Source organism: Canis aureus, chromosome 19 (assembly GCF_053574225.1).
Source record: "Canis aureus isolate CA01 chromosome 19, VMU_Caureus_v.1.0, whole genome shotgun sequence".
Lineage (NCBI taxonomy): Eukaryota > Metazoa > Chordata > Mammalia > Carnivora > Canidae > Canis > Canis aureus.
The window spans coordinates 44653356-44675064 of NC_135629.1; the positions used below are offsets into that span (position 1 = coordinate 44653356).

Here is a 21709-nt window from a genome sequence, read left to right on the forward strand (position 1 = left end):
ATCTACAGAATCTCTGATATATGCCTGTACCATATTCCTACGTAGATAAAACAAAAACACTTGTTCAGAAATGTGGGTATTGTGCCTGTCATCAGAGGGTTCTTTTTTTTTTTAAGCTTTTATTTATTTATTCATAAGCTTTTATTTATTATTCATTTTATTTATTATTATTCATGACAGAGAGAGAGAGAGAGAGAGGCAGAGACACAGGCAGAGGGTGGAGCAGGCTCCATACAGGGAGCCCGACGTGGGACTTGATCCTGGGTCTCCAGGATCACACCCTGGGCTGAAGGTGGCACTAAACCCCTGAGCCACCCGGGTGCCCTCATCAGAGAGTTCTTATACTAATATCCAAACGTGGTCATCTTCAGGATAAAGGACACCGTTCATCTTACCTTTTGTCAGAAAGCTTTCTGGTACTAACCGCCCTGAAGTAAGCTGAGCCAGCTGTTCTTTGAGCCTCTTTACTTCAGCTTGGAGCTGGCTCACATTTCCTTGGGTGTCTTCATTTACTACTGCCTGTTCAAGAATTTTTTAAAAAGCATTAAAAGAATACTTTCAAGTCATACAATCTTGTGTTTATATTTGTTTATAGGATCTGGAGTGACAAACATTAAACAAATCATCTCACAAACAGTCCATAAGGCCCCTAGAATCACAGTGTGCTGGAGTAGGGAGGAAGCCTCTTTTACCTGTCTCTCATACCTATAACAAGGGACTCTCCCCGCCTCACCACACCTCTTTTTTTTTTTTTTTTTTTTAATTTATTTATGATAGTCACACACACACACACACAGAGAGAGAGAGAGAGAGAGAGGCAGAGACACAGGCAGAGGGAGAAGCAGGCTCCATGCACCGGGAGCCTGACGTGGGATTCGATCCCGGGTCTCCAGGATCGCGCCCTGGGCCAAAGGCAGGCGCTAAACCGCTGCGCCACACAGGGATCCCTCACCACACCTCTTGTATGCTCCCACTTAGGTCTGGGAACACTGGGTCACTGCAGGATCTGGGTACATTCACCTAACATTGCCTTCTTCTTGGGACAGCCCTAGCCCCAAGGAGAAGAGCAAACAGCTCTTCCCGGCTGGAAGGAGTATCCTCTCCCTTCTGTCTTGGCTCACTATATGGGTATGAAGAACTACACAGCTGGCCTGAGCTCCATCAGCTTAGCAGAAAAACCTTCTCCAAAAGAATCCACCCCTATATTTCCTAACAGTCCTCCTGGACACGAGAGTTGGTTGGATAGCTCCATTTCTGTTTTATTACCACACTAGATGTTATTTTAAAGAAATGTCTCTTGGGACGCCTGGGTGGCTCAGTGCTTGAGCGTCTGCCTTCACGCCCAGAGCGTGATCCTGGAGTCCCAGGATCAAGTCCTACACTGGGCTCCCTGCATGGAGCCTGCTTCTCCCTCTACCTAGGTCTCTGCCTCTCTCTCCGTGTCTCTCATAAATAAATAAAATCTTTAAAAAATAAAGATAAAAATTTAAAAAATTACATGTCTCTTGAAGAAATTATCTTAAAGAAATGGCTTCTTTAAGACAATTTCTAAGAGGTTCAAAAAGGCCCATAAAACGTACATGGTGATAAAAGCCAATATTTGACTACCAATCAGATAAAAAAAAAAATTCAGTTGTGAAATACCCAAATCCTAGAGAGGGAAAAAAAACTCTGACACAGCCCCAAGGTCCCTGGGTTCTTGTCTGAAGCCAGGTCTGCCCATCAGGAAAGATATAAATAGCACATTTTTAAACAAGTCCCAGATATCCTAGTCATGTTCCACTGATAGGCTGCAGAATGGCTTACCATTGCTAATAATTAGCAGAAGGCTCCTCCTGGTTTTACTTTTTGATGTGTTCAGAACCCATTTCTAGTTGCTTCTGATTTTTATGGCCAGTCTCATTACAAGGCACTCCTGCACTTTCTGACATCATTGCCATGTCAGTGACATCATAATACTAATTATCCCTGCAGTTCTCCACTCTCCAAAAATTTCTAGTAAGTCCCAAGAGACAGGGTCAAGAAGTTCTAGTGATTTTTCCTCCTCATATTACTAATACCCCACCTACAGGGTCATAATCCAATAAAATGAGTGAACAACTAGACCTATAATCTTCTGACTTAACCAGAGGAGGCAACATGGATCTCTTCCCTCTTAATGCTTAGATGATTGGGGAGTCTACTTGGGTTGAAATGACCAACTACTCCTTTGAAAGAAAGAGGAAATTAATCTGCCAATTCATGGTGCTATGATTCTTTTGTATGAACCAAAGGGGCCTCCAATCTTTTCAAAAGAAGTGGGGGACCCCCTGGTGTTTTGACTGTCTGCTCCAGGGGCTGGCAAAGAGCTTCTTGCTCATAGGTCAAATATGGTCTGCCATCTGTTTTTATAAGTAGAGCTGTACTGGAACACAGCCATGTCCTTATGTTTGCGTATTGTTGACGGCTGCTTTCTCATCACCAAGGCAGAGCTCAGTAGCCGGGACAGACACTATACAGTCCAAGAAGCCTCAAATATTTACCTTTATTGAAGAACTTTTCTGACCACTAGTGTACACAAATATCAAGGAAGCTTCTTATATATTAGAAAAATAGGGATCCTTGGAGGTATCAACAACTTAAAAGACAAAGCTTGTCAATATCAAACTGTATAGTGAAGCCCACCACACACACACACACACACATATAGACACAGACACACAACTCTGATAGTATGGTTTAACAGGTAAATAAATTTAGTCTCCAACCCAATTTAGAAAGGAAAAACTCTGCCTTCAAGAAAAAATAAGCCAAACAATACCAACAATAAGACCTTATCTAAATCTCAAACTACTTGAGCAATAGAGAAAGCTAGAAAAGATGAAATAGAAATCTTGCTTAAAGTTAGGCTTTCACAGAGAAATAAATATAAGCTAGTGTTAATAATTAGGGCAATCATTAAAGTGAGACACAAGTATTTTTCTAATTTACTTAATTGTACTCAGTATTTTACCTTATTTTTAATCAGCTTGGCTCTTTGAGCAAAATTAAGCGTTGACAGGGTTTCCCCAAAACACCTGGATCCAGGATGAATGTTAGCAATTATGGCTGTTTTGGCATTACCGCCAAGGGAATCCTGTTTAATGATACGAATAATACACATTTTCAGGGGAGAAACCACAAGATCTTTGGTAAGCAAAGAAAACGGATATTCTTACCACTAAGACTGAGAGATTACATGACAACCAACCATAGTGAGCATAACCAAAAAGAGGGCCCAGGAAGCCAATGATCTACTTTACCCGAAGTAAGAAGGTAAGTTTGGAGTCTCTGTAGCAAACGTGCCTCTGTTTCCCATTACCCACATCGACAAGCGCAGTAATCACTTGGCCCAGGCAGCTCAAAGACCGGTTTATGTTTCCTGCCTCCTAAGGGGAAAAAGAACAAAAATTGAGGTGTACTGCTTTCATTTTAGTATTTTAAATTAAAATAAGCCTAGCAGTGAATTTTGAATAGAAAGTCAAGTAAGGACAATATTATTAAGTATAACTGATTTTTCAGCAGAAAAATATCCTCAACTATCTCCTAACTTTTCCTATTTGACATACACTGAATTTTTTTTTTTAAGATTTTATTTTTTTGAGAGAAAGAGACAGAGATATCATGAGAGAGCCCAAACAGGGAGGAAAGGAAGAAGCAGGATCCCCACTGTGCAGAGAGCCCAACATGGGGCTGGATCCTAGGATCATGACCTGAGCTGAAGGCAGACACTTAACCAATTGAGCCACATAGGCACCCCCACACACTGCAATTTTAGTATTCGAAGACAAATGCAAAAATTATGTGATGGAAAAAAAGCCACCTCATGATTCTAATAGTTTTAAATCGACCTATAGGTAGGTATAAAAGCTAGAAAAGAATAAAGAAAAAGGTTGGAGTAGTGCATAGTAGTAATAGGCATATATTTTAATCCTTTTATATTAAAATATTTGCAACATTAAAACAGTGTGATAACTAATATCCCACTCCATGTCCCACAAAGTCACTGATGAACTTATTACAAGAGGTCAGTGTAATTTTGTAAATTATAATAAAACTCTTTTAAAAAGTGGTTTAGTGGGGGGTGCCTGGGTGGCTCAGTTGGTTAAATGTCTGCCTTTGGTTCAGGTCATAATCGGAAGGTCCTGGATTCGAGACCTGCATCAGGCTGTCTGCTCAATGGGGAGCCTGCCTCGCACTCTTCCTCTGCCTGCTACTCTGCCAACTTGTGCGCCCACTCTCTCTCTGTCAAATTAAAAAAAAAAAAAAAAAAAGTGGTTTGGGGAGGGAAAAATATTGGGATTAAATAAGTTACACTGGGTTTTTACTGTAGTTATCATACTTCAATAACTGAGTCTGCAGTGGTGGGAGTACAGAAAAAAAAAGAGAAAAAGTGCATATTATCAAGCAAGATGCTCTGAATTCAAGTGCCGCTGTCTATTTTAGCAGTCAGTAAATCAGAAAGGTGTTAGCAGGGATCCCTGGGTGGCACAGCAGTTTGGCGCCTGCCTTTGGCCCAGGGCGCGATCCTAAAGACCCAGGATCAAATCCCACGTCGGGCTCCCGGTGCATGGAGCCTGCTTCTCCCTCTACCTGTGTCTCTGCCTCTCTCTCTCTCTCTCTCTCTCTCTCTCTCTCTCTCTCTGTGTGACTATCATAAATAACTAAAAAAAATTTAAAAAAAAAAAAAAAAAAGAAAGAAAGAAAGGTGTTAGCAGCACTGTCTGTAGAGTTGGACTACTTCTGCTTGACTTCCAGATCTACTCCTAGGTGTGTGCCCCTGGATAATTTCACTCCTGTTCCTCTAAGATAGAAAAAATAACAGTACCTACTTCCCAGAGATGTTGGGAAGGTTAAATGAGCTAATACACATGAAACACTTGAAACTGGCCAAGCACATGTCCTATTACAAACACTGGTTATTTCTCTTTGTTTCATGTCTCAATAGAAACATGAGCCTGGGATCCCTGGGTGGCGCAGCGGTTTGGCGCCTGCCTTTGGCCCAGGGCGCGATCCTGGAGACCCGGGATCGAATCCCACGTCGGGCTCCCAGTGCATGGAGCCTGCTTCTCCCTCTGCCTGTGTCTCTGCCTCTCTCTCTCTGTGACTATCATAAATAAATAAATAAATAAATAAATGAATGAATGAATGAATGAATGAATGAATGAATGAATGAATAAATAAATAAATAAATAGAAACATGAGCCTAAGACTGCCTGAAACTGCCTAAAACATCAGGAGGCTTAAATCCTCACTTTCCATGAAAAAGTAGACTGTCCTCCCTTGTTTCCGACACTCTACTCCTAGCCCTCATATACCTTCAACTATAGTATCCACACATTTTACTGATAATACAGATCACAATACATATATATATGCACATATATATATGCTAGTATATATATACACACTAGAAATACATACTCCAAGAACCTCAGGTTCCACTGCCAATCCCTTAGCCTAGGACTACGTCCTTGCCCTCCTCCTAAAATATTAACCAGCACAGCTGCCCTTTTTCTCTAGGCTCTCCTCTCATGAATCTGGCAGTGGTGGGCCAAATGAATAAGCTTCTATAAAAAAGGCTTTTATGTGAAATCACTCAAAACTTTTCAGTGTTTCCAAGTGTTTAGAGAGTTGAGTGCAAACCTGGCCTGACACTCCTGGTCCTCAGTGACCCGGGCCGGCTTGCACCTCAAACCCAATCCCATTGATCCATGCTGAAATGCCAAATGTCATACTCACTCAGCATCCATAATGACCCTTAAGATGTCCCCCTGTCAGGCATGTAGTCCCTATTCCTCTCTACCAATCCAAATCCTGCCCCCTTTGAGAACTCAACTCAAGAACTACTTTTTTCCATGCTTCCCCCAAGGAGTCCAGTCCCTTCTTCCTCTGACTCTGGCAGATATTTGTACTATCATCTCTTCTGGCATGAATTCAAATACTCTGGCTACCGATAGACTTGTTCTATCCCACTGTATGTTTAATGTCCTTATCCCGCAACAAAAATTCCTACACCTTTAGAATGGGAGCATTTTCTCATTCCTTTGTAACCGCCACACACTTACCTTGGTACTAACTTCTAGTAACTAACTTACACACGAGTTGAAGATCATAATTCCATTCTTACCTTTAACCTCATCCCTTCTGCATGGGTGTCTTTTTGCCTTTCAGATCCTGCTAAATCCACCAGATTGAGTAAGGAGGTCCGTATATTCACAGTTTCATTGCTTTTCTCCATTGACTCTACTGTAATTGTAAAGACCGCATGAGACCTAGAAGACTCTCTATTCATTGATGTTGATGCTACACGTCTATTTCTCCATCCTCCAGACAGGACCTAGGCAAAAGGAAAATTGCCACAACTTCCAAGTGACACAACAGCCATTTTAAGCTGATAGATTATATAGACAAAAAAAAAAAAATTAGTAAAAATGTAAAAGCCTATATTCAAGGATATACATTCTTCTCATGCACACACTTATAAAACTGGCCACTATATTAATTCATAAATCATTTTTCAATAAATCTTAAAAACCAAACATTGCATGAGGCCATATTCTGGTACCATGGCAATTAAGAATCAACATGATAAATAAATTTTAGGGATCCCTGGGTAGCTCAGTGGTTTGGCGCCTGCCTTCGGCCCAGGGTGTGATCTTGGAGTCCTGGGATCGAGTCTCACATCGGGCGCCCTGCATGGAGCCTGCTTCTCCCTCTACATGTCTCTGCCTCTCTCTCTGTCATGAATAAATAAATAAAATCTTAAAAAAAAAAAGCCAACATATTTGAAAACTGAGAGGAAACTAAAATTTTCTAGGAATAAAATTAAAAACTTCCTGAAACTTCTGACCCAAGAAGAGGTAAAATGCCTGCACAACTCTAATACAGAATTTTCAACTGGTAGCTAGAAATCTTTTCACAGAACACAAGGCCCAGATGATTTTAGGAATTGAATGATTTTTAAGAACAAGTCATTCCAATCATACAGACTTTCAGAAAAGACAAAGGGGATAATAAACAAAAAGAGTAGGAAAAACGGAATCACAGGTTGATCTCAATCTTTTTTTTTTTTAATTTTTTATTTATTTATGATAGTCACAGAGAGAGAGAGAGAGAGAGGCAGAGACATAGGCAGAGGGAGAAGCAGGCTCCATGCACTGAGAGCCTGACGTGGGATTCGATCCCAGGTCTCCAAGATCGCGCCCTGGGCCAAAGGCAGGCGCCAAACCGCTGCGCCACCCAGGGATCCCGATCTCAATCTTTAATACTGACAAAAAATCCTAAATAAAATATTGACAAATATAATCTAATATTTTATCACGTTAACATGATGAATGAGGGAAACCATACAATCACCTCAACTGAGGTAGAAAAAATTACCTGAAAAAATTTAACACACACTCTTGATTTTTATTAAGACATAAAGGTAGTGGAATATAAAAGTATTCCATAAATATTAACTACATTTCTATACACACCAAACAAAATACAATTTAAAAAAGAGATTACTGGGACGCCTGAGTGGCTCAGCACTTGAGTGCCTGCCTTTGGCTCATGGCATGATCCCGGATTCCCAGGTTCGAGTCCCACATCGGGCTCCTTGCATGGAGCCTACTTCTCCCTCTGCCTGTGTCTCTGCCTCTCTCTCTGTGTCTCTCATGAATAAATAAATATTTTTTTAAAATAAATAAAGATAAATAAATAAATAAATAAATAAATAAATAAATAAATAAATAGAATATAAGAGATTACCTTCTACAAGAGCAAAAATATAAGGTATATTGGGAATAAAGCTAACAAAAAAAAAAAAAGGTAAGACTTTTATGGTGAAAATTATTGGATTACAAGACATTAAAGACCTAAATAAATGAAGAGACATACCATGTTCACGTATAGACTCAATACTGTAAAGATGCCAATCTCTCCAAACTGGTCTATAACTGCAATGCAATTCCAATCAAAATCTCAACATTATTTAAGTATGTGTATGTACACATGTACACATACACACACATACACACACAACACACACTGGGTCACATGTAAAACCTATATCTTACATGAGAGTCACAGTTTAAGAAGTTTGAATCAGGAGATGTGTTTGAAGCTAGAAGACTAAATAAAACACACTATGATATATACATACGTATTTACACACACACACACACAAATGTTCATACAATGAATTATACAGCAATGATGTGAAACGCAACATGGATAAATTTCATAAACATTGTTGAGTTTTAAAAGGTTATAGAAGGGGGGGATCCCTGGGTGGCACAGCGGTTTAGCGCCTGCCTTTGGCCCAGGGTGCGATCCTGGAGACCCGGATCGAATCCCACGTCGGGCTCCCGGTGCATGGAGCCTGCTTCTCCCTCTGCCTGCGTCTCTGCCTCTCTCTGTGTGACTATCATAAATAAACAAACAAACAAACAAACAAATAAATAAATAAATAAAAGGTTATAGAAGGGGATCCCTGGGTGACTCAGCGGTTTGGCGCCTGCCTTTGGCCCAGGGCGTGATCCTGGAGTCCCGGGATCGAGTCCCTCATCAGGCTCCCGACATGGAGCCTACTTCTCCGTCTGCCTGTGTCTGCCTCTCTCTGTCTCTCTATCATGAATGAATAAATAAAAATCTTAAAAAAAAAAAAAAAGGTTATAGAAGGCTAAACACACATAATTCATTAAAACTCAAAAACAGGGATCCCTGGGTGGCGCAGCGGTTTGGCGCCTGCCTTTGGCCCAGGGCGCGATCATGGAGACCCGGGATCGAATCCCACGTCGGGCTCCCGGTGCATGGAGCCTGCTTCTCCCTCTGCCTGTGTCTCTGCCTCTCTCTCTCTCTCTCTCTCACTGTGTGCCTATCATAAATAAATAAAAATTAAAAAAAAAATTACTTAAAAAAAAAAACCTCAAAAACAGGCAAAACCAACATTTTCAGAAAAACTAATATATGTGATTTAAAACTGGAAGGAGGGATCCCTGGGTGGCGCAGCGGTTTAGTGCCTGCCTTTGGCCCAGGGCGCGATCCTGGAGAGCCGGGATCGAATCCCACGTCGGGCTCCCGGTGCATGGAGCCTGCTTTTCCCTCTGCCTGTTTCTCTGCCTCTCTCTCTCTCTGTGACTATCATAAATAAATAAGAACTAAAAAAAACATTTAAAAAATGTAAAATAAATAAATAAATAAATAAAAGTGGAAGGAAATGATCAGGACATTCAGGATAGTGTTTACATTTAGGAAGAAGCCAGGCACATGAGGTAGGGAAGGACACACAGATAGACAGGATAGTACTGGTGACATCTGGGTCTTGAGTTCTCTTAAGATAGTCCAAGTTCATTTTAACATTAAGCTTAGTAATTTAAATGCATGTGGCAGTATTTGGTATGTACCAAATATTACATGATAAAAAACTGTTTAAAATCAACTGGCTAGGGCACCTGGGTGGCTCAGTGTTTGAGCATTTGCCTTTGAGCATTTGGCTCGGGTCAAGATCCTGGGATCTTGGGATCGAGTCTCGAATTGGGTTCCCTGTGGGGAGCCTGCTTCTCCCTCCGCCTATGTCTCCGCTTCTTTCATGAATAAATAAAATCTTTAAAAAAAAAAAAAACTGGCCAGATAAAATGGGTGTATTTCGTAAATTCCTGTCAAGAGCTTTGTTTGCTCTGAGCTGAGTGTTCAAAAGAGGTTGGCTTTCGGGATCTCTGGGTGGCGCAGCGGTTTGGCACCTGCCTTTGGCCCAGGGCGCAATCCTGGAGACTCGGGATCGAATCCCACATTGGGCTCCCGGTGCATGGAGCCTGCTTCTCCCTCTGCCTGTGTCTCTGCCTCTCTCTCTCTCTCTCTGTGACTATAATTAATAAATTAAATAAATAAATAAATAAATAAATAAATAAATAAATAAATAAATAAATAAATTGGCTTTCGACACCTAACAAGTAAACAAAGGTAGAAAATAAAGGAAAGAGAACAGCCAGCTGGTTTAAAAAGCAGCAATCCCAGAAGCTCCTCAAAGGGGCAGCTCCCAGGAAGAACCACCGAAGAAATACCACACTAACAAACTGTGCTCTGTCCCTACCCTCCAGCCATGAGTTACAGGGTGCCTGACTGGAATGAATGGCACCAAAATAATGCAAAATCAAGAGGCTCAAAGTTCTATTTTAACTAAGGAAAAATCTATAAAACAGTCATATTCTTTTTTCTTCTCGTGAACATTCTATGTCATGCCTTTGTAAAATTACATTTAATGTTCAATTCTTGCTTGTTTTGAGATCAAGGTGCTTTTCACAGCATACAATGTTGGTTATAGATCAAATTGCTCAGGGTAGGGTACCTGATAGGCTTCAGCAGCTGAGGTCACTGCCTGCTCCACTGCACCAACAACAAAGACTCCCTTCTTGATGTGCTCCCTTAAGTACAGACCAGCTGATGCAGAGTCCAGTAGGTCATAGATCTGCTCATTGTAGATTTCAATAAAGGAGCATTTACAAAGGAAACTCTTTCCAGCTCCAGCCTGGAAAGTAAAAGCTTGTTTAGACACACTCTTTTCATGAGTTCATCCCTATCTTTTATGAGCATCACCCTTTCATGTGCCTAGTAAGGTGTATATTTCCTAAAACGTTATCCCTTACACAATACAAGGTACCTGGGCAGCCCTGGTGGTGCAGCGGTTTAGCGCCACCTGCAGCCCAGGGTGTGATCCTAGAGACCCGGGATTGAGTCCCTCATCAGGCTTCCTGCATGGAGCCTGCTTCTCCCTCTGCCTCTCACTCTCTCTCTCTGAAAGAAAAAAAAAAAAAAGGTACCTAAAAGCCAGTTAAAAATCTAGGTTAAAAAAAAAAAAAAAAAAAAAATCCTAGGTAACTGGATGTAACATTGTTACATCTTAAGGCAGCACCAAACTGATCCCAGGAGGCCTAGGTCTCCAGAGGCGACTTAGAAGCAAGACAGGGAGGTGGGCAGTCGAGATGGGCAATTCCACCTTCTTAAACTGAGGTATCACTGACATACAACATCATATTAGTTTCAGGTGTACAACATACTGATTCAACAAATATGTTGAGAAAGAATTGCCATAAGCCTAGTTAACACCTATCACCGTACAGCTACAAATTTTTTCCTTGTGATAAGAGTTATTCCATTTTTATCTGTCATATACTATACTTCCTTGGAAAGTTTTACTTGAAACAAGGGTTATATTCTTTAAAAGGCTAAATATTGATCTCAAAATGCTCTCTCTAGGATTTTTAACCACAGGAATGCAGGGTGCTAAACTTCTTTCACTGGTACCCAAGGTGCATGTCTAACAGCAAAGGTGATGGACAGTTTCTGCAAAGGAGCAAATGGTGAGCCAATGTTATATATCGTTCTCCTTGGTACACAGGGAATGGAACATGTTACACTAAGGGCTCCCAAACATGGAATTCACCAAGCTAAATAAGCACAATCATGAGGAAAGCCCAACCTGAGAGCCAAGGAAAGAGGGAAGGGCGGCCCCAGTGGCACAGAGGTTTGGCACTGCCTGCAGCCCGGGGTGTGATCCTGGAGACCCGGGATCGAGTCCCATGTCAGGCTCCCTGCGTGGAGCCTGCTTCTCCCTCTGCCTGTGTCTCTCCCTTTCTCTGTGTCTCTATGAATAAATAAATAAAAATCTTAAAAAAAAAGAGGGAAGCCCACATCACCAGGATGACAGAGTCATATCATGTATGAAACAAGCAAATTGAGGACCCTGGGTGACTTAGAGGTTTAGTGCCTGCCTTCGGGCATGCAAAGGCATGATCCTGGAGTCCCAGGATCGAGTCCCACATCAGGCTCTCTTCATGGAGCCTGCTTCTCCCTCTGGCTGTGTCTCTGCTTCTCTCTCTCTGTGTCTCTCATTAATAAATAAATAAAATCTTTAAAAATAAAATAAAAAAAAAGAGAATCCAGCACACTATTTAAACAAACAAAAAAAGAAATAAGCAAATTATGGTCAGGTGGTAGAAAGTGCTACTGAGGAGGCAAAGGATGGGCCTATCACTATGGGCACCCTGAGGATCTAGGGACACCTGCAGTCAACTATGAACCTATGTGAAGGTAGGTGACAGGGCTTAATGAATCTGTTATCCTCAGTTAAGATTTTCTTTACACTTTCTCTCTTGAAAAATCTGAGAGCCTAAGAAGTACTACATTCTTCTTTTATTCTGAGTTCACAGAGGATGCAAGATTTAGAAACTAAAAATTTTTAGTAAAAATTAAAAACCTGGGACGCCTGGGTGGCTCAGCAGTTTAGCACCTGCCTTTGGCCCAGGGCGTGATCCTGGAGTTCCCGGATCGAGTCCCACATCAGGTTTCCTGCATAGAGTCTGCTTCTCCCTCTGCCTATGTCTCTGCCTCTCTCCTTCTCTCTGTGGGTCTCTCATGAATAAATAAAATCCTTAAAAAAAAAAAAATTCCATGGGGCATCTGGATAGCTCAATCCGTTGAGCATCTGATACCTAAAAAAACAAACAAACAAACAACCTCAGAATCCTTCATTTTTTCTTAAGAACTGAGAAGGTTTTTCCTATGCCACACTCGCCTATCCACATTGTAGGGTATCATCTATAACCCTCTATGTTATGAGATAATTATTAGCAGCTAACTGCTCAAACCTAGAATTTCACAGAACCACTTTATTTTTTGACAAGTTTTACCTTCTCTTTTTCACGATCAATTAAGGAAAACAAATATTCAAAACTTCGTGGGATTACTCCTCTCAGGTTATGAGAAAAATGATCAGATTCAGATGGTCCTAAAGAAAAGGAAAAAAAAATACATATGTAGCTATTCATCTTTATTCCATAACAGTCCTTCAAAATGGCAATACTGAAAGGAAATTTATACAGAAGATGACACATTGTATAAACAATTCCTTCTTCGTACCCCCAAACAATTTAAATTTTAGTCTGAGAAATGGAACAGAACTTGCCTATCAATGGGACTGAAGGAAGGACCCATAATAGCCACTAAAGCTGTTTTGATGTGCTACAACCTGGAATATTTTAAATGGCACTTGAAGGGGCATCTGGGTGGCACAGTCAGATGAGTCTCCAACTCTTGGTTTCAGCTCAGGTCATAATCTCGGGGTTCTGGGATCGAGCCATGCATTGGGCTCCATGCTCAGCAAGAAGGCTGTTTGCGATTCTTTCTCTCTGCCCCTCCCCCACACCCCTGCACTGACTCTTTCTCTAAAATAAATCTTAAAAAAAAATGGCCCTTGTAAACGGTACCTAAAATATACATATATAAAGGAGCTGGAAAACCGCAAGTAAATAAACAAAGATGACAAATAATAGAAGAGTATGCAGATAATTTTATAACATCTTCCATTAAATAATATACAAAGATATTCAGCATATTCTTTACAGTTATCTTCATCATCTCCTGTCTCCTCTATGCCTCAGCTCCTCATCCTACTTCTATTCTAGCCCTTCCTAGTCTATTCCATTCATCCGCTTGAGTAATCCTTTTAATTATACATCACATCATGTAGTTTAAAAAAAAACAACCACATTCCAATGACTTCACATCCCACTCACAAAATCCCAAATTTCTCCTATGTCCTACATGACCTGGCCTCAAGGTATAACTGCAATTTCCCTCCCTACTAGCCCCTTATTCTGGAAACTCCTTTAGTCCCATGGGTTTTTTTTTGTTGTTCTTTGAACACTCTTGAGCATGTTCCCAACTCAGAGCCTACTTCCTGGAAGATCAGAGTCTCACGGTTCCTTCTTATTTCACTCAGTAACACTCTTTCTGACTACAACTCACAATTCAGAAATTAAAAAAAAAAAAAAAAAAGACAACCGAAATTCAACCACAAGAAAATAAAAAACTTGAGCAAAAGAAAAAACCTTAACTGAAAAGACAAATGAAAAACCTAAAATAAAATTTGTTATCTATAAACAGAAAGGGCTAACAGGTTAACCTATTTTATAAAAAATCCCCACGAGTGAGTAGGAAAAAGACAAACTTATTTTTTAAATGGGAGAAAAAAAGCTTGAATGGCCTTTTTACAGAGAGGCTGTTCAAATGTCCAATAAATACATGAAAGGTGCTCAGCTGTCTACAGACATCAGGGAACTGCAAACAAAAACAAAGTGAGATAATACTACACGTACTGCAGAATGGCTAAAATTTTAATATCTGATAATAACACCAAAAAAGGATGGGAGTTCAGAGAACTTCCATATCTATCATGACACTATCTACTAAAGCTAATATACATGGATCTATGATTCAGCAATTCCACTCCTGGATATGTATCCAACAGAAATGAACTTTACAAAACACATACAAGAAAAAGCGGTCATGGTCTCATTATTCATTCATACGGTCTAAATCTGGAGATAGTCCAAATGTCTATCAGCACTAGAGTGGAAAACGTGGCATATCCATACAATAACACATTACACAGAAATGACATGCAACAACACCGGTGATAATGCTGAGAGGAAGAACTCAGATATAAAAGAGTATATACAGTAAAACTTCATTTGCAGAAGTTTAAAAACAAGCAAACTAATGATGACAGAGAAGTGAGAGTAATATATACTTCAGGGGAAGGAGGTAAGGTAGTTACTGACTGGGAATCTTGATCTGGGTGGTAATGATACAGATTTATAAATATATAAAAAGTCATTAAATCCAATTCAAAAACTATGGAGCATCTATTCTGTGCTGAGCATTGACTAGGAACATAGGTGCAAACATGGACTTTGCTATCATAGAATTTACAATCTAACAGAAGCCTGGGAAATACCCCTACTTTTATGAGGTCAGAATTGTATACAGAAAGTATGCCTTCTCCCAAAATGTACTAGGTGCCTAGGTGCTATCATTGCAGAAAGAGTAAATTAAGAGTAAATTAAGGAAATAAGGGGATTCCTGGGTGGCTCAGCGATTCAGCGCCTGCCTTTGGCCCAGGCGTGATCCTGGAGTCCTGGGATGGAGTCCTGTGTCGGGCTCCAGGCATGGAGCCTGCTTCTCCCTCTGCCTGTCTCTCTCTATATCATGAATAAATAAATAAAATCTTAAAAAAAAATTAAGGAAATAATAATCTTTCATTCACTTACCCATCATTGTAAATGTTTTCCCTGAGCCTGTTTGTCCACTGTAAAAACAAATGTTTTATACATTATTTTTACACATGAAACTTAAAAGGCTACCCTCCTATTTTATTTTATTTTTACTTTTTTTACCCTCCTATTTTAATATGGTCTACCAGTGCAAATTTTTCCCACAAAAATCTTATTTTTCTTTTTCTTTTTTTTTTATTTTTCTTTTTAAAAATTATATTAGGTAGGGGAGCCTGCCTGTCAGTAGAGCATGCAACTCTTGATCTCAGGGTAATGAGTTCAAGCCCCATGTTGAGCAGAGAACTTACTTAAAAAAAAAAAAAAAAAATGGAGCACTTGGGTGGCTCAGTTGATTAATAAGCATCTGACAGTGGTTCAGGTCATGGTCTCGCGTTCTGGGATCACGCTGGGTCATGGGTTCCCCACTTAGTGGGGAGTCTGCTTCTCCCTCTCCACTTGTGCTCACTCTGTCTCTCCCAAATAAACAAAATATTTTTAAAATTATATTACATAAGTGAATGAATGATTCATTTTCTTTCTCTCCTACACTGTTAATTATCTGGTAATGCAGGGCACCTGAGTGGCTTAGTGGGCTAAGCACCTACCTTAGGCTCAGGTCATGATCCCAGAGTCCTGGTATCAAGCCCCACATCAATCTCCCTGCCACTCCCTCTCCCACTCCCCCTACTTGTGCACTCCCACTGTCAAATAAATAAATAAAATCTTTTTTTTTTTTAATTTAATTTACGATAGGCACAGAGAGAGAGAGAGAGAGGCAGAGACACAGGCAGAGGGAGAAGCAGGCTCCATGCACCGGGAGCCTGACGTGGGATTCGATCCCAGGTCTCCAGGATCGTGCCCTGGGCCAAAGGCAGGTGCCAAACCGCTGCGCCACCTAGGAATCCCTAAATAAATAAAATCTTTAAAAATAATTGTCTGGTAATGCTTCAGGATTTTTTTTTAAGGTTTTATTTATTTATTCATGAGAGACAGAGAGAGAGAGAGAGAGAGAAGCAGAGACACAGGCAGAGGGAGAAGCAGGCTCCATGCAGGGAGGCCGACGTGGGACTCGATCCCAGGTCTCCAGGATCAGGCCGTGGGCTGAAGGTGGCGCTAAACTGCTGAGCCACCCGGGCTGCCCCAATGCTTCAGGATTATACAAACACAGACATCAGAGTTTTCATTTTTATTTACAAAACTGAAATGATGCTCCTCATTACTCCTCTGCAATCTGTTTTGTCCTTTAATTTTATCTCAGATATTTTTCTAAGCCAGTAAATAGAAGTCTACCTCATTATTTTTAATAGATACATTGTATTCCATGCATGTATAATTCATTTAACCAGAAGCAACTGAATTTTGTTTCCAGTTTATTCTAAATAATTTACCAATTTCTTTCCTAAATTCTGCCATTAAAGATACTACAATGATACTAAAATGCCTTCGTTTAAAAATAAAGCAAGGACAGCCCAGATGACTCAGCAGTTTAGCGCCACCTTCAGCCCAGGGTGTGATCCTGGAGACCCGGGATCAAGTCCCATGTCAGTCTCCCTGCATGGAGCCTGCTTTTCCCTCTGCCTGTGTCTCTGCTTCTCTCTCTGTGTCTCTCATGAATAAATGAATAAAATCTTTAAAAAATTAAAATTAAAATAAAGCAATTCAGGGTAGCCCGGGTGGCTCAGCGGTTTAGCGCCACCTTCAGCCCAGGACGTGATCCTGGAGACCTGGGATGAGTCCCAAGTCGGGCCCCCTGCATGGAGCCTGCTTCTTCCTCTGCCTGTATCTCTGTGTCTCTCTGTTTCTCTCATGAATAAATAAATAAAATCTTTAAAAATAAAAATAAAAAATAAAGCAATTTAAAAATTCCTCAGGCTATAGGCCTGATTTTATATGTAGGCCATATCTTCTCCATTATGCCAAGAAACAAGAGTAACAACTAAAAATAAAAATGCTTATGTTAAAAATAGATGTCCATCAGGGTATGAAATGTCTTTAGCTTGGATTCACAGCACAAACACAAAAAAATTTTGAATTCAGTTTTTGTTTAAATGCCCCAAAAGATAAAACAAAACAAACAAAAAACCCAGTATGATCTACTATTTATTTAATACCTCTTCCCTTTAGAACTAGAAAAAAAGGTCTTTAGTAACTCAGAAAGAGAAATGGTTACTCTTGAGTCTCCTACTTGGGAGTGAAAGGGACACTATCAATAATGCCATAGAATTGGGACTATCTCCCTCTGCCTGTGTCTCTGCCTCTCTCTCTCACTGTCTGCCTATCATAAATAAATAATAAAAAAAAAAAAAAAAAAGAATTGGGACTATCTTAGGTAAACCAGAAAGTATGTTCCCCAACCAATAATCCACACACTCATTCCTCTCTAAGCATTTGTCATTTCTACCTTTTTCTGACGAAAGCAACTTTCATTAAGTTAGTAGTGAATATGTCACAAATTAAACATAATTAGGATACCTACAAAGCCTTCAAAGATAACAGTTGTAAATATAATATAATCTCTGGTAACTGTGGCTGTTTCAAATTCATTTTTGAACTTTACCACTCAAAATATTCTGTGAAAAAAATCTTTTATTCTCTTGAGAAGACAGATGAGAAAATGGGCATCTGCCTCACCATTTAAGAGAAAATATTTAGTTTCCCTGAACTGAAAAGTGAAGGCAAATTTTCAAGGATGTATATGCAATATGAGCCTAAAGTTTACACTTTTTAATGTTTTTTATTTTCTTGTGCCTTGAGCCAATTATCAACAAAACAAGAGCACACAAAAAGGATCAGCCGCTTAAATGTCTTATGTAATTCACTACATTCTGTTAAAAAGCTCTAGTTCTAAATAAAATTTGAAAGGCTACTGCTAAGAAAGAAAAAATTATACTAATTATATCCCTATTTGTGAAATATATCTGAAATACTACTAAAATTTACATTGTATAATTAATCGGCAAGGTCACAATGTTTTTTGGACCTCCATGTTACATTCCAACATTAAATCAATAGCAGTATTTCAAGACTACCAACATTTAGAAATTCAGGATAAAAAAAAAAAAAAGAAAAGAAAAATTCAGGATCATGACTCACTTTAAGTATACATTTGGAAAACAATTTGGCAGTTTCTCATAAGGCTAATCACAGACTTACCATATGGTCCAGCAATTGCATTCCTACACACTTACTTAAACGATTTGAAAATTTATGTTCACACAAAAAACAATATTCAAACATTTGTAACAACTTATTCATAATCGGGCAGCCTGGGTGGCTCACCTTTAGCCCAGGGCCTAATCCTGGAGACCCAGGATCGAGTCCCACGTGAGGCTCCCTGCATGGAGCCTGCTTCTCCCTCTACCTATGTCTCTGCCTCTCTCTCTCTTCTCTTCTCCCTCTACCTGTGTCTCTGCTCCTCTCCCTCTTTCTGAATGTCTCTCATGTATAAATAAAATCTTAAAAAAAATGTATTCATAATCACTAAAAACCGGAAGCAACTAAGATATCCTTTCACAGGGAAATGGATAGACAGATTATGATACATCTATACAGCTTTGCACAGTGGCAGTATCATAGCCAATGAGGTTTATCTGAGGTGTGATTATTGGTAATTGAAAACTTTTCCCAATATCCCACCGTGACATGATACATACATACACACAATAAAATACTATTTAGAGAAATAAAAAAAGGAAAAAAGTTGTTGATGCATGCAACAACACAGGCACATCCTAAATGCATTTTCACTAAGAGAAAACAGCCAGATCCAAAAGGGTATATATTGTAGGATTTCATTATAATGACACTGGAAAAGGTACAACTAAAGGAATGGAAAATATATTAGTGTACCCTAGATACCAGGGGTTAGGCGAAAGGAGAGTGGCTGGTTATAAGCGGAACAAACGGGAAACTTTTAAGGTGAAGGACCTGTCCTCTTCAGTGCTGGAGTGGTAAATATATGACCCTCTGCATCTGTCAAAATACTATGTTAACTGTGTATCACAAAGGGTGAACTTCCAGGAATGCAAACTAAAAAACAAGCAAAACACATCAAACACAGGATGCCTGGATGGCTCAGCAGTTGAGCACCTGCCTTTGTCCCAGGGTGTGATCCTGGAGTCCCAGGACTGAGTCCAACATCAGGCTCCCCGCATGGAGCCTGCTTCTCTCAATCTCTCTGTATCTCTCATGAAAAAATAAATAAAATCTTAAAAAAAAAAAAAAAAAAAACCCACAGCAAACAGGATGTTGGCGGTCCCAGGATGGAACCCACTTAACTACATTACAAGTGTGTGACATAACTGCACTGAAGTGGTGGGCAGCAAAGAAGCTGACCTAAGTAACTCTAGAAATGGAGGTTTTGACTGGAATTTGTAAGGCAAAACACACACACACAAACTGTACATTAACACTGTACTTGTTTGTTTTTAAAGATTTTATTTATTTATTCATGAGGGACACAGAGAGAGAGAGAGGCAGAGACACAGACAGAGGGAGAAGCAGGCTCCATGCAGGGAGCCCCATGTGGGACTTGATTCCTGGACCCCAGGATCATGCTCTGAGCCGAAGGCAGACACCCAACCGCTGAGCCACCCAGGCGTCCCAACACTGCACTTGTTTATAAATTTGTTTCTCAGGAAATATAGATAACAATTATGAAAGAGCCTTATGTGTATATTGAGGTTGAACAAATAAGCAAAGGGATGATAGAAAGTGGGAGCCAGGGTTCTCACTGCCAGCAAGCAAGTTACAGATAAAAAACAAAGGTTAGAACAAACCCATGTGGATTCTAAACCCTGATTAGAGTCAGAGACATAAGCATGAACTCATGCTTAGCTTAATGTGTATACAAATGGATGCATACAGAAACATTACAGATATGTCCGTATATATGACTTAGTATATACACATATAACACCTAGCTGTCTGCTGAGAAGACCTAGAAGTAAGGACACTCCAGGAACAATCAATAAACACACCTAGTGCCCACATTTTAGTTTCTAAATACTATTCTCCAATAAAAGGAACCAGGGCTCCTTGGCAAAATGGCTGAGTCTAGGCTTAGGGCAAGGAAAATACAGATGAGCCAGGAGCAGCCTGTAGCATCATAAAGTAAGGAAGTGCTCAAGCAAAAGCATGTGGCATGTCAAAGGGACACAGAAACCAACCTCAAATTGCTCCTAATGGCCAGGCAATATGAACAATAAGATAAAAATAATTTATTGGACTATAAGTAGAATTAAATAAATGGGGGAGAAGAGACAAATGTTCTTCACAGAAGAATTCCAAATAATTCTCTCCAGGAGGTGGAGTTTAAAATCCCCTCCATCGGGGATTTCTGGGTGGTGCAGCAGTTTAGCACCTGCCTTTGGCCCAGGGCACGATCCTGGAGACCTGGGATCGAATCCCACATCGGGCTCCCGGTGCATGGAGCCTGCTTCTCCTCTGCCTATGTCTCTGCCTCTCTCTCTCTCTGTGTGACTATCATAAATAAATAAAAATTTTAAATAAATAAATAAATAAACAAACAAATAAATAAATAAATAAATAAATAAATAAAATCCCCTCCATCTTGATTATCCAGGTGGGGCCAATTTAATCACACATATCTAAAATTAGGGAACATGGGCAACAGGGGTGGCTCAGCGGTTTAGCGCCACCTTCTGCCCAAGGTGTGATCCTGGAGACCTGGAATCGAGTCCTATGTCCGGTTCCCAGCATGGAGCCTGCTTCTCCCTCTGCCTGTGTCTCTGCCTCTCTCTCTCTCTGTGCCTCTCATGAATAAATAAATAAAATCTTAATTAATTAATTAATTAATTAATTAAAATTAAATAAGGGAACATGTCCCAGCCATTGTCAGAGGGAGAAGTGATTAAGGAAGAAGAGTCAGAGGGTTGCATGTTGTTGGCTTCAAAGATAAAGAGAGCTGTAGCCAAGCAATTTGAGTTGCCTCTAAAAGTTGGAGAAGGGAAGGAAATGGAATTCTCCCCCAGAGCCTCCAGAAAGGGACACAGCCCTGCCAACACTTTTATTATAGCTCAGGAGACTCATGTCAGACTTCAGACGTACAGAACTGAAAGATAATAAATTTGTATTGTTTCAAACCACTAAGTTTGTGGTAATTGATTACAACAGCCATAGGAAATGAACAGAAGCACTTACTATTGTATCTTTGTATAAGGACATAGCCAGGAACTTACTATGCAAAGATGGTACCATTATAACCGCTCATGCAAGATTCCACAATGCCCTTGGCCACGGTTGAGAACACAGACTCCTACAAATGTAAACATCAACCATTTTAACATTTCATAGAAATGAAAACATTTTTCTTAAACTACATTCTAAAACAGAATAAAAATAGTGCTTAAATTTTTCAACGCTTGTGATAATGTGAAAATTACAATCACAATAGAAAAAAGGCTAAAATACCTAAAATGAAAAACATTAGACAATTATGTCCACTAAGCTCATATACAATTATAGATTTAAAGCTTATATCTAGGGACACCTGGGTGGCTCAGCAGTTATACGTCTGCCTTCGGCTCAGGGCGTCATCCTGGAATCCCAGGATCAAGTCCCGTATCAGGCTC

General features: G+C 40.0%; 1 protein-coding gene, 1 long non-coding RNA gene and 1 other non-coding gene across 5 annotated transcripts in view; 2 read left to right on the forward strand and 1 right to left on the reverse strand.

The window, feature by feature from the left end:
- KIF15 (kinesin family member 15) overlaps positions 1 to 21709 on the reverse strand; it is a 78231-nt gene that overhangs the window by 41793 nt on the left and 14729 nt on the right. For all 3 annotated transcript variants that reach the window (XR_013358001.1, XM_077859205.1, XM_077859206.1), the window contains exons 4-11: positions 21317 to 21393; positions 15114 to 15151; positions 12693 to 12790; positions 10352 to 10531; positions 6149 to 6358; positions 3282 to 3407; positions 2993 to 3115; positions 396 to 519 (exon numbers count right to left, since the gene is read on the reverse strand). Coding sequence is in view for 2 of the 3 variants with exons in the window: in XM_077859205.1 (XP_077715331.1) it covers positions 396 to 519; positions 2993 to 3115; positions 3282 to 3407; positions 6149 to 6358; positions 10352 to 10531; positions 12693 to 12790; positions 15114 to 15151; positions 21317 to 21393 (976 nt within the window). In the remaining variant the exon portion in view is untranslated. The remainder of the gene's footprint in view (positions 1 to 395; positions 520 to 2992; positions 3116 to 3281; positions 3408 to 6148; positions 6359 to 10351; positions 10532 to 12692; positions 12791 to 15113; positions 15152 to 21316; positions 21394 to 21709) is intronic.
- On the forward strand, positions 1951 to 6560 carry LOC144290224 (uncharacterized). The gene is made up of 3 exons (XR_013358007.1): positions 1951 to 1998; positions 3149 to 3294; positions 6193 to 6560. It is a non-coding gene; the product is annotated as an uncharacterized LOC144290224 (long non-coding RNA).
- LOC144291274 (U4 spliceosomal RNA) lies at positions 18667 to 18800 on the forward strand. The gene has a single exon (XR_013358587.1). It is a non-coding gene; the product is annotated as a U4 spliceosomal RNA (small nuclear RNA).